The sequence below is a fragment of the Galleria mellonella genome, unplaced genomic scaffold, assembly GCF_026898425.1.
Source record: "Galleria mellonella isolate WM207_F2 unplaced genomic scaffold, CSIRO_AGI_GalMel_v1 utg65, whole genome shotgun sequence".
NCBI classification, from domain to species: Eukaryota; Metazoa; Arthropoda; class Insecta; order Lepidoptera; family Pyralidae; genus Galleria; species Galleria mellonella.
Genome location: NW_026442138.1, coordinates 10243605 through 10257336, shown reverse-complemented (window position 1 = coordinate 10257336; position 13732 = coordinate 10243605). Strand labels below are relative to the sequence as shown.

At 33.8% G+C, this 13732-nt stretch overlaps 1 protein-coding gene and 1 non-coding gene across 2 annotated transcripts; both read right to left on the bottom strand.

Annotated features, from left to right (window-relative positions):
* Window positions 1-5932: 5932 nt before the first annotated feature.
* LOC128202010 (U2 spliceosomal RNA) lies at window positions 5933-6125 on the bottom strand. Its single transcript, XR_008253557.1, has one exon. It is a non-coding gene; the product is annotated as a U2 spliceosomal RNA (small nuclear RNA).
* A 3489-nt stretch (window positions 6126-9614) lies between these two features.
* Window positions 9615-11036, bottom strand: LOC113519662 (protein UXT). The gene is made up of 2 exons (XM_052900673.1): window positions 10820-11036; window positions 9615-10710 (listed from the first exon to the last, which is right to left on the bottom strand). Exon 2 carries the CDS (start codon window positions 10704-10706, stop codon window positions 10257-10259), a length of 450 nt encoding a protein of 149 aa, XP_052756633.1. The 5' UTR covers window positions 10707-10710; window positions 10820-11036; the 3' UTR covers window positions 9615-10256.
* Between the last annotated feature and the right edge of the window lie 2696 nt (window positions 11037-13732).

Sequence of the window (13732 nt, the reverse complement as noted above, 5' to 3'; positions counted from 1 at the left end):
GTCGCCCAAAATTGTCAACCTTTACCTCGTCATAATTATTTTAGGAATAATTAACGTTAACCATAGTCATTAGTACAATAGAGCAGGGTTATTTTTCGATCCACAAACAAAGACTTTACAGATTATTTTTATACTGATAGCCAGTTTTAAGTTCTTGCAGAGAGATTTTCAATACAATAAATATAATGCAGTCACAAAATTCAAAAATAATTTTAAACATCATTATTTCAGATTCACGTAAGCATCTTAATTTGATATTCAATATTTCGAAAAAGTTCGGGTCTCATCCTCAGTTAGTCCGGGATATTTGCGATATAACTTCGCTCCGGACATAGGGTTAAGTTTATTTGTTAGATAAAAATACTATTTTCCAAAATTATGCGTGGGCGCATAACGCTATGCTAATAACATCTTAATGTGCGGAGCGTCAAGTCACTCCCAACTTAATTAACTTCACAAATTACTTTTTATGTTCAATTAATTTTCCTTTTTCCATATATCTAATATTACAGTTCACTACATTTCTATTTTTTCTCGACAATTTATTGTTCACGACATACCTATAAAAAAAAATCTATATTTTTTCAAAGTAGCTCAGTGGTGACATGCCTGCTCCGCACGCGAACGTTCCGCGGCGGCTCTCAATTACACAGACACGAGCACATACCAAATAAACACAATAGTTGAAGGCAACAAATCTCCATAGACAGAAATACTCCCAAACCCACCACAAACGAAAATATTGCAACACCATTTGGCAAAGTCATATATCCATAAAATTGCACTGGGCCACCTCGTCCGATCAGAAGTGCCTTCAAAGAAATGTTGATTTTTTACGAGAAAAGTTAATATGAAATTATAACAAAGGGCCCTCAATAGAACCTACTGCCCAGTCGAAGTCGCCGCGGACCGCTCGCATTCCACAGCTCGCCTCGCACACGCATTATAAGTTCGCCGTATCGAACAGTCAGTATACATACTTACTACTATACTATAGAAGAATAATTAGTTTGATTCGTAGATATATGTAGCGCGGATTTCTCGAAGCTTGTTGTCTAATGATCGGTGAATGTAATAATACCTAGATGAGGTCAGAAACATTAGAGTAGTACAAACTGAAGAACTAACTCATCAGGTGGCAAGCTTCAACAGAGCCGCATATCTCGATGTATTTGTTATAACATGTAGTTGCCGGCCGTCCATCTAGCTACGCGGTCACACTTTCAGTTCACATCCTCAGTTCATCAGGACACAGAAATATATTATTTCGCTTCTCAAATAGATCTAAACTAATAAAATAGATAGTTGTACAGAGATGTCATATTGTATGTCATATATCAATACAAATGTACATAATACAATAGTTTTAATACAGAAAAGATGATAATCCGTAAACTATCTTAGCGCTAATGGTATTTACGTAAGGCTCAATAGAAAACAATGGAAAATTGCGAATTGATTTGCGGAATTGTACAAATGTTATGCCATCTTGAGTTTACAGTACCGTAACCTGCGCTAGTAAGACGGCCGGCCCTAGCTAAGCAAGTGTAAGCATTTTTCATTTGATATTACACGATTGTTATCGTTTCATTTGTAACCATTTGATCTATTACGATAATATAAGGGTACCTCAGTTTAGGATGGACCAGGCGTCGACTGGTGTGCTTAGAATTGCGTTCAGGTTAGGTGAGAGATACGGAACTTTTCAAGACATAGACACTTAAAATGAATACACGCAGCTTCCCCCTCTTTAGGACCATGGTTTTCAGTTCGAAATTTTCTCCTAGTCACTACTAGCCGATCGGAACAGATGTATTTCGGTCGCGTGGTAATGACTTATACCCAATACCAGCCAAACATTCACAGTGATAATAGCCCGGGTTAATTTTCCACGATTCGCGTCGGTTAGTAAGCATGTACGCAGTCGCCGCAGGGCTTATTCGAGATAGAGCATCGTTCCGTGTTACGTTACCATTGTGTTTTGTTACATGTTGTTTGTTTCAATCGTACCATTAGATATCCCATTTTAGAGCTAAGGGGAGGAAAGATAAAGAACAGATTATTTACTAACTCGGCATATCTATTTTCCAGGAGTAATTTGAATTGAAGGATGGAATTGATTACTTTTAAGCGAGTCTGTTTGATTTCAAATATAGAGAATATTAAGGCTACTATAGGTACAAATCGGGTAGAGGAATTGTTGAGGAAAATAATTTAGCTAGTAACTTTTTAGCTCTAAACTGGTATTTATCTTGTACTTAATTCCTTGTATAGTAAGTAATATCCGTTATTCCGATCTCTCCATAGATTTCTTCGTATCTAATAGAAGTTAATGCAGGCTACACAACACATATTACAATAGAAAAGTATTGATTTTCCACCAACAGTATATAACCGACATGCCGTAATTTGCAGATACTTGGAGCCGTTAATGTTTTAGGATATAATTTTGGGCAAGAAAATCTTGAGGATAATATTGATTGATTAATTTTAATTCAATTCTCTATTACATATTGATCCGGATTTTATACTTCAGTGATGCACTGTGTTACAGCCGCTATGAGACCACAATGGATATGTGATCAAACCATGTTTAAATTATTGGGTGTACGGATTATTTGTAAGTTATGGGTTGACAATTTTTCTATATTAATGTAAAGACTCGAGTTTGAAACATCGAAATATTTAGTCCGCAGTGATCATGGGGGCTATCCCACAGAAAAAGTACAAAGTTCGGTGTTGACTTTAAAACTCATGTTTGTATGTATTGTATTATTATGTATGTAGATCTATTAAATTTGTCCTTTTGGCGACATCGGTTCTTATCGTTTATGAAAATTTTGTATCTAGATGATATAGTTTATTTATGTTTCATAAATTGTATCTAATGTTTTTACTTTACATTTTTAGTAATTTCGAGTCCGTCTATGAAATGTTTCGATCTATCAATGTAAAATGAAATAAATATTTATTTATTTCCAAAATTAATTATAAATAAAAACAATATAATGTAGAATGTATTCGGTTTCACGTTTGGGTATTATGGTTCCTAAATTTTCGAAATTGTAATAGACTCTATTGTATGTAGCGATTCATTTTTGAGAGTTAGAAAACATTTAGGTGTACCAAATAGCTGTATCAACTTTTCTATACGTGAAAATTTTCAATAAGAGAAATTCTGATGAAATTAGGTAGTTATGATAAGTATCATTCGTTTGTATCTGGTTAAAAATGACAAAACTGAGCACGGATATACTATTAGAATGTCTTATAACAAATACTGCCGACGCTTATCATAATAAATTAAGTAAGATAGGCTCGATTACACAATTTTTTGATTGTACGAACAAATTACAAACAAATCAATTTATAAGACCAGCTAGGTCTAATATGTTCATAATTTTCTATTATCCCGAAAGTAACCTATTGTTATTTTCAATATCCTTGTGGTCTTCATTCGTAACAGCGATACGTTCATTTCGTATTATTACGTGTACAATTAAGTATATATTATGTATGTTAAATTCAGTTTTTTAATGAACTGCAGTCCACGTTTGTGGCGCCGATTCGTTTTAATATATTTGTAAACTGCGGCGAGCTGATGCGGATACCTCGTGATAAAATTAGTTACAAAATTTGTAAAACGAAATTATTTTAAGTTGACTCAAGGTCTTGTGTCCACGCGCCGCGCCGTCTGTACCACTGTGGCAGTTGGCAACACGCGAGGTGGACACAGAATCGCGGGCCATTAAATTGAAATTTGACTAGTATTTAGGCATCGTTTCGGTATCCTCGCATTTCGGCTAAGTGATAATGGTTCCGCGTCCGCTCGTTTCGATATATTTAGTACAAATTTCATGATGTTAAGGTTACGAGGCTCAAAGCTTTTCTTTCGAGGCGGCCGCCCCGTCGCCTCGCCCCGGGCCGACGATATAACGAGTCGTGTATAAAATTTTATTCAAAAAGAGTATTTTTGTATTGAATATTTCTAAAGTTGGTGTAAAGATCAAAATTTCGTAAATTATAGCAATGACAAAATGGGACATTAGATAAATTTAGAATGTCATGCGTTTTTTGTATTTAATTTTAAGAATAGCGTCGGATATTAAACGTTTAGGAGCATTAACCATTTGTAAATAAAAAGTTGACCGACTCGGCAACGGGGCGGCGGAGCGGCCGGCCGTTTATATAGATAAAAAAAATATATAAATAACTCAAAGATGTTTATATGGTTCTGGATGTAAAAAAGATAAATTTAAAAGCAATTTTAAGGTGAAAAGTGAAAAAAAAATGTAAACGATTCCTCGGTATTTGTCTTAGAATGGCTGCTAGCGGGTCACTATTGTAATCTGTGGGCCTCGGACAAATCATACCTAATGTCACGACAACCTAACCTAACTACGCATTAATTATTACGATTCTTAATAATACAACAATACTTATACATTAATATAATATCACATTGTCATAATGCTTATAATTTACGAGCGTGTGTCTTTGTCCGTGAATGTTTTAGGATCTAACCACTGTTTGGTGTATTAGACATAAAGGTGAATAATTTAATTGATTGTGGAATGGAAAAAAAATGTATCTAAATTAAATCTACAGTCGCGAGACTGATTGTTCGTTGCAAACTACGTTCGTGTATCTATTGGTATAATATTGGCGGTTCTAAATTTGTTGATCAAAATTATCAAAATTATACAATTGAGTACGGTGAAACATAAGTTGTATCTCTAACAGCAGTGTCAGCATGAGGACTTGTTGATATCTACCAGTGAGGGATGTTTCTTCGTGAATATAACGAGTAATAAAGCTAAGCTTTTATTTGAATAATGCCTTTTATTTTACTAGACCTATTTGACCCATTCTATTTCTTAATAGTATGATTTTTTTAATGGACGATAATGAAATGGTAACCTCACCTGCGCTATCAGTATACACTGGCGGGGCACCGGTGAGGGATGATAAATGAAAATGATAGCAGGTCCGTTGGTCCATCGTGACGAAGTCAAAAACAAATCAATCACAATGGTTTCCGGGGGAAACCGCGAGGAGGTCGACCTGACAGAGTATATTGCTAGAAATAGGGTTACTAATCCCTATTACCAATAATCCTTTCTCCCCAAATAGTATGACATTAAAAAAGTTACCCCAATCTGCGTTATTGGTTTACGCTGGTAAGAGACCAGTAAGTGATGATAGACAAGGATAAAGTGAGGTTCTTTGTCGTATCATGACGAATTCATCAGAAATTGACCAAGATGGTTTCCAGAGAACACCACGTGGAAGTCGAGCCCTATACCCCTAGTAAATATTTACATTGTACTACCCGAAAGACCTTAGCCATTTTGGCTAAAATAAAATTGTAGATTACTTAATACCTACAAATGACTATAAGCAAGTGATTATCATCATTATATCAGAAATTAGCTGTCCGCTGCCGAACATAGACTTCCCCCTATTGGGAGGATTTGCCAGTAGTTGTCATGCTTGGCAAGCGGGTTAGCAACCGCAGTTAAGCTTTGGTGATGTTTTAAGAGGGAGTGCTGCTACCCATTCTTCGACCATTTACTTCCCTTATTCGCCTCTAACGACACCCACGGGAAAGAAAAGGCGTGACCCATTCTATGGCTGGACCACACGGCGATATATTATATTATAAACACTTCAAGATTTTTGCGAGAATGTTATTCTGACGTTACAGACTTGTATGAAATGGGTGATGATTGATCATTGTTTAAACTTTTATGACTAAAAACAAAATTTGTAAAAATGTTTGTTACACAATCACGCGTAATATGTTAATGATGAAAATGCACCATAGGGTACTTTATTATAGTTGATGCATAGAAAACTGCAAGAAATACTAGAATAAGAAACTGTTGGGTAAGCAGTAGTTACCGGAAGAGAATGATGAAGTTTTTTGTGAATTATGTGGGCCAATCCCGGCGACACTGCAATGCCGGGCCGACCCGTGACGGGAGTGGAGCGAGCCCCGAACATCCCGTCGGTTTACAAAAATCAGTTTAATATACTGGTCCCTCAGTGAGGGACGTATCAGATATTAAGCTGATAAGAACAGATACTACACTTTGATCTTAGCCAAAAGGCCGAGAAGCGATAACTAGGGCTATACCACAGCGCCGAGGTCATGAAAACTGAAAAAACTTTAATATCGTGTTGTAGAAACCATGCATTTTTATCAGCGACATCTATGTACGCATACTGTAATGTGATTTATTGCAGACGGCAGTATTACAAAATAGTAATCAGCGCCATCTATACGTATTCTATGAAATTACCAGTTGTTACTTAAAGAAGCTCTTTTTGTGAATAATTTTGTTTGATAAATTAAGCAGATGGGGTGTCACGAAGAATACTGTAATATTTTAGACCTAAATAAAATAACTTTTAATAAATTATTTTTATTTCAACTAATATCTCCATCAGCATGTATGACTTAAGCTTAAGCAAAATTCTAGGTAGGATTTGTATTAATCGATTAATCAAAATCAATTACTTCCGACTCGACCCACTGAAACTGCATAGACATATTGCATCTTTGTGCATTTTTTACGGAATTAATCATGAGGAGTGCTCTGAGGAATTGATTGGCTGTTGATTTCCACCACCGCACAACCCGCCACAAATTAAAGTTCCATCCCAACCATCTGGATGAGTGACGGTCCTCCATTGTGCAATTTTCGTAGGTACTTTCTTCCACCCACAACTACTCTTTGGAATCAATTTTCAGCAGCAGTATTTCCGAACCGAATTAACATCGCAACCTTCAAGAAGAGTACATTCCTTTTTTTAAGGCTAGTGGCACACCTGCAATTCCTCTAGTGTTGCGGATGATCATGAGCGGTTCGCTTTGTGTTATAAATAAGAAACTAACAGTAGAACTATAGTAGTTTTTTTTTAATGGATGATAATGGAATACTAACCGCGCCTACGCTAACGGTATAAGTAGGTATAGTAATAGGTAGTAACCTATTATTAATATACGATTATTTATTATTTGACAATGATATTATCGTGTGATTAAAAATTTATTGCAAAAGGAGTTTGAACTCGTATCTTCAATGCCAGACCAGTGCTCTTAGGAATTCTGATGAACTATGTGTACTTGAATAAAAAATATTCTAATTGTTATATTGATAGGATTTAGCATTGATAGTCATATCTTTTACCAAGGGCAGCTAACCTAACGTTAACCGCAGTTCCACACCTATCATTTCTTCATGTTTCACCCCATTCCATCGACATAAACTAGCAACGCAAGCGGAGTTACTATTCCATTTTCATCTAAATACTCACCTAGGTAGATATCAACTATTAGCAACATCAAAATCGAAGGGGAAGGGGATTATTAGTAATGAGATATAACAGGTCCCTTACTAGCAATAAAACCCACCTATTATCTCTCACTAGTGACCCACCATCGTATACCGATAACGCAGACAGGGTTACCATTCTATTCACACTTATTAAACAAAAAACAGATCTATCTCCACGCGGTTCATCCCTGGAAACCATTGTGGTTAATTTTTGATGAATTCATCACGATAAGACAATTGACTTGCTTCATCCTCACCTACTTACTACTACGGGGTTACTATTCCATTTTAAAACTAAACTGTTTAAAAGTCCCATAGCCTAGCAATATACCCTATCAGGTCGATTTCTACGTGGTTTCCCTTGCAAATCACGTGCTTGATTATTGTCAAACTCATCACAATGGGCCAATCGACCTTCTTCCATCCTCACCTATCATCCTTCACTGGTACATCGCCAGTATACAACGATAACACAAGTGGGTTCACCGTTTAGTTTTCACCCATTAAACAAAACCATAATTTATCGCCTTTCAAGACAAAACCAAACATCTAACTCAGTCACCAATATGATTATGCTAATATAATTCAAGTTTTTCCACCAATTGAGTCATTAACAAGCCCCTAGATCTTGAGACTAGCGATTATTTAAATCAACCCTAATCAAACAGTTTACTGCAGCAAGATTGGAACTGATTGCGAATCTTCAGACCTAATTGAGTTTTCGATAGTCACTTAACGAGTTACATTGCTGAAGTGCTAGGTGATGTACTCGGGAGGGTGGAGTTCTTAATGAACCTATTTTTTAACTGACTTAAAAAGTTATTAACAATTTAACTGTTTTTTTTATTACGGCTTTTTTTTGCATGGCACGGTACGTTTTTACCTTGGTCACCTGGGTTTGTTAGCCCATCATGATGAATTCATCAGGAGTTAATCATGATAGTTTCCAGGGTCAACCGCGAGGAGGTCGACCTGGTTGGGTATATTGCTAGCAATGGGATTCTCAGTCTCCATCACTAACATTCCCTCCCCCCCCCCCCCCCTTGGTCACCTATTATGAGGATTCTTTTATAATACCGTAACAAATATTTCTTGTATGCACGGAACTTCTTTTTCAATAAATTCTATGATCAGTAATTAAATATTACTAGCTATGTACCGAGGTATTTTCCGCGTAAATTAGGATAAAAATTTAACCCCAAATGTTAATGTAGAGCATGGCCTATCTGTATATCAAATTTTATTTAACGCCAGAAATTTCAGCCCTTAAGTACTACGTATCTCACTGTTGTTTATAAACCTTTCGATTTAGGATTTTCTTAAATAAAAAACATATTGTAATAGATATTTAAAAATAACATTTATTTATTAATATCTCACTAAAATCTTCACTGGATATTTTTTTAGTCAGATTGTAGATTTTAATTTGCAATTTCAGCAAATTTTTTATTCCTAAGTATTTTTATATATAAATGCCTTAATCAATTAATAGGTTTAGAAAAAATACACATGCATAAATATTTAAATGCAATATACAAATAGATTCTTTTTATTTAATCATAATAGGATTTGATTTGCATAACCCATCTAGTTTAATAGACCTCTTGTACTTAGGAAACAATATTAATGAATTAGTACATTTACATTGGCTGGTTATACAATGTTAATTCGTTTATAATTTGCGTACACTGGGATTTTTAACCCCCTGCTTATAATAAATTGTGTTGTCAAGCAGAATACTTATATACTGTGTTCAAATTTAAAGACAGATTTTTTAAATATTATATATTTGTGCTATAAATAAATTAATATCTGTTGGCACTTGGTAAAATTTTAAATTCATATTGATATTATACATAAAAACAGTTGTGTTACAAATGATTATAAGAAAATATAAAGTTATGTGCATTTGATGTGGTAGTTAATGTAAATTTGATTCGATCCCTATTTCATTGGCTCTTAAGTTACAAGTCTAACTTAGTTTGGGGGCTGATAGTAATGCAGATTTTTCATGATGCAGTTACATTATGAAAGTAAACATTACCATCAGTATATCCATATAAGCACTATAATAGTTCTGTTCTGTTTCTAATGTTCCTTTTTGGTAATAAACATTTTTTTATTAAAAAAAAAGAACACATTGTAGCATAAATAATCCTGCAATTTTATTGTAAGCCTTAAAACAATGAAATTAGAAGAGTACAAGTGTTTTTATACAGATATCAATACATACACTTATATTTGGTTTCAATGCTTTTATAATAAAAAAAATTTGTAATAGTAATATTATCAGTATAAGAAATTCCTTCAGTCCTCTTAAAACATCTGCAAAGCCTAACTTCAGTTGCCAATCTGCTCTTTAATTGTAGCAACTACTGGCAAAACCATCCCTTATGGAGGAGGCCTATGTTCAATAATAATCATCAAGTTGATACGACGATAAGAAATTCTATCACAACACAATAAATAGTAAATTACATGAAATGTAATGAGATATGGCAATGAAATTGTTACCCAAAATATTAAAGTCTAAAGGCAATGTGACGGTGATGGCTCAGATATTACAATATTAATAGGTCATAGTAGCCACTGACCTTCAAGCAGCCAATTTGCTTTACTATAGTCTGTTACGATAGAACTCGATCAAAATGTAAACAAATTAATAATTAACTTGACAAAAAGACCATCTGCTGATATCCAATAGTTATACAAATAAAAATTTAATTTATTAAATAATCCAATTATCAAGCAATTATTAGCAAACTAATTTCATTATGTGAATATTTCTGTGATAATTTCAACAAAACTTGTTTATGTTTTCATTAAGTATGATTGTAATTGATTATAATAATATAACAATAAACAAATTGTAACTTTTTAAACAAATTTTGACAATATAATTTTATTAAATTATCAACTTTTTTTCCCTGAAGCACTGTTTTGTAACTCTCCAATACCGAATAACATCATCTTTATATGTGCCTTAGTCTCAGCAGCTTTCTGTTGCAATTCTTCTGCTTTCTTCTCATAAGCTTTTATTCTTACATCTAAATACTTATTTGCTTCTTCTATACTTAACTCTAAATAGTGATTCAGACCAATATTCATGAGTAAAGTGGATGTATCAGGTACTTCGGCTTCCATGAAAAAATTGCAACCTATATTTACTTGTGTTTTAAACCCATGTGGGTGTGTTTGCTTGTTAGTGATAACTTTTAATGTGTGCTTCTGTTGTATTAAATCAGATATCTCTGCGTTAACACCCTGCAGTCGCTGGTGCAATTGTCGCAAGTCTTCTTTTAGAACATCGTTAATGAAGCTCTCGTATTTTGTTATGGTTTCGTCTACGTTTAATTCTGCCATTTCTCTGAAATTTTTAAAGAAATTTAATGTTAATACAGGATAATAATACTTTTGAGATACACTTGATTTTATTCACTGTGTACTTTATGCCTGTATTTGTTTTAATTGCATACCTTATAGGTTATAATATTACAATCAACAATCATTTAGTTGTAATACTAAAGTCGAGCAATATTTTAGCAAATAATCTATTACACTACTATGTTTAATGACAACTTTTATAACACAAACGTAAATGTTAAAATGAACCTAATAAAAAAAGGATATATCACTAAAATTCGAAAATTGGATTGGAGAAGTAAATAAATGTACTCTGTGAAAATAAACAACCTAAGAACTTAAATGACAATTTTGACAATGACAAATGTCAATTGATTATGACAATTATTTGATTGATAGACAGCAGATGATTAGATCTGGGATTAATTAACATGGTGTCGAAGCATTCTTATAAATAGTCTTTATTAAATTGCAGAGTCTCTTCTAACCTTGAAAATGGCAAAATCATCGAAACCTCAATGGAACCATAATTAAAAAAAGTATTCTCTAATGTCAAATTTACGCTCTCTTGCAGCAAAACTGTTAACTATTGTATCAAAACAGCAACACCTTTTTAGCATAAGCTTTGTAATAACAATGAGATATTAGAGATGGCGCTGTTTAATTTTATTTATAATTTATGGGTATTTTATTATTTTCTTAGTCTTTTTTTAATGGATGATAATGGTATGGGGAACCACGTGGAGGTCGACCTGATAGGGTATATTGCTAGTAATGGGTCTATTTGACCCCCATTACTAACAATCCCTTTCCCCCCATTTTCTTAGTACTTGAATCTCCTATTTTTTTTTTTGTTATAAACGATAATTTTTTATTTACCATTGATTCATTGTTAACTTAATTTTTTAGGTTAGGTGAAACAATATGATCCATCTTCACACAATCTCTCCGGGAATTTGTCGTTAATTCCTGGTAATAATTACTACCTAATAAGCATCTCGCATATGGGATGTGTCTATAAAATAGTCTATATCAAAATACTAGTCTGTCGAAATTCGAAAGGAGTTTTAATAAATCTACTCATTTAAAAGGGGAGGGCGACGTGTAAGCCGTGTTCACTCAGACACCCGTGTGACTCACACAGCCGTGTGACTTGCGTTTATCCTAAAAAAGGTATAAGTACAGGTTCATTTATTATATAGATAAAATAAGGTAAGATATTCCCAAAGAGGGTTGACGTCAGGCAGGTGGCCGGTCGTAAAACTAAAAACCAAATCTTTTTGTAATATGGCTAAAATCATATTACGCTGACCGCAAATGATTGGGATAAGGGTAGGAAGATGATGATTTGCTTGTTTCATATTGCTTCAAAATCTTTCAGTTCAGAAGGGGGGTCGTGAAAGATTTTTTTAGAAACGTGGATTATTTTTTATTATTTATTTACGAGAACGTGGATTACAAGATTAATTGCTAGCAATATAGGGTATATTGCTAGCAATTAGTCAGGTCTAAGGTCTACTACTAGGATCAGGTTGATCTACACGTGGACCCTCTGGAAACCATCGTGTTCCATTCAAGTGTATTTATTACGATGGGCTAATCGACTTGCCTTTTCATTCTCACCTATCATCACTCACTGGTGCCTCGCCAGCGTATACCGTTAGCGCAAACGGGGTTACCATTCCATTATTATCAATTAAAAAAATCTTTTATTACAAATATACAAACTATGTAGGATAGGGTAAAAAATAAATTTAAGTATATATAAATATAAAGTATTAACAATAAAACATCGTAAACGATCGCGAAAATCGTTTATTTGACGAGAAATAGTTTAAACATCACTTTCGCATTACACTAAAACGAGCAAACTTTGTTCTATTTACAATATAATAAATTTATAATAATAAAAAAAAGTCTGTGACAATTAGGTATCTATGTAAACCTAGCTAGAAGTACAGTAGTTCTTAAATAAAAATTTTACATTACACTTCACTTAAATATTATCACCTTTTGATAATCGTACTTCGACATAGATACAAAGGTATCATTTTACAAGATATTTGCCTAATGGTACCTCGTATATTACTTATGTACCCATAGATATATAGAAATACAGTTTACGATAGTAAAATATTGCACGATTAATAATAAATATTGTTCCATTTTTGACTTGTATTATTAAAAATGGATTCTCGAACAAATATTAACGTCGCCTATGCAAAGCGATTTAGAAACTAATTTTACTAATTTGAATTAGGTTGCTTTTATCACTTGATTGCAAATGGCGCTATTCGTTGTAGAAAAGTTATGTAAAAATATGTAAGTAACCTTTTTAAAGATCAGAAAGCAATCATGCTAAGTAATACCAATTTTTTATTAATACCGAATCGTTCGAGAAATGTTAGTTATGTTTGAATTACAGATAACAGAAAGACACTATAAACTAGTTCATTTTATAGTTTTATGTGATGATATTTTTATGGTGTTATTATTCCATAATATACAGAATAACAAAATATACAATATCATTTTTGTATTATTACGAGTCCTGGCTGGTTGAACACGTTCGCTCTATGAAAAATGTGGGCATAGGCAGTTCCGCTATGACAGAGTATGCTTTATCCTCTGGTGTGAGGCTCGAGTTGCAACAAGAGGGAAGCTGTTCATTTCTCGCAAGATTCGTATTAATAATGAGGGCTAGGGATCGATTGCTAGCAATCACACACCCTGGCAGATCGACCTATGCCCGGTTTCCCCTGGAAAACGTCGTAGTTAATTAATGAATTCATCACGAACCACGTCGTACCTACTGGTCTGCTTTCATTCTCACCAATAATCACTTACTGCTACTTCGCTAGCGCAGGCGGGATTATTAATATTCACAGAGACCATTTATATAGTTCAATAGATCTATGGGTACTTACGTAGATATAGCGAGCACATTTGAATATTTTCTGATTATATAAAATGCCAGCTATATTTAATATAAGAAATAAATTTCATATTGGTTATTAAATTATGTA

Bases quoted from the DNA above. Each gene is read 5' to 3' on its own strand.
- LOC113519662 (XM_052900673.1), bottom strand. From the start codon at position 10,706: ATGGCAGAATTAAACGTAGACGAAACCATAACAAAATACGAGAGCTTC.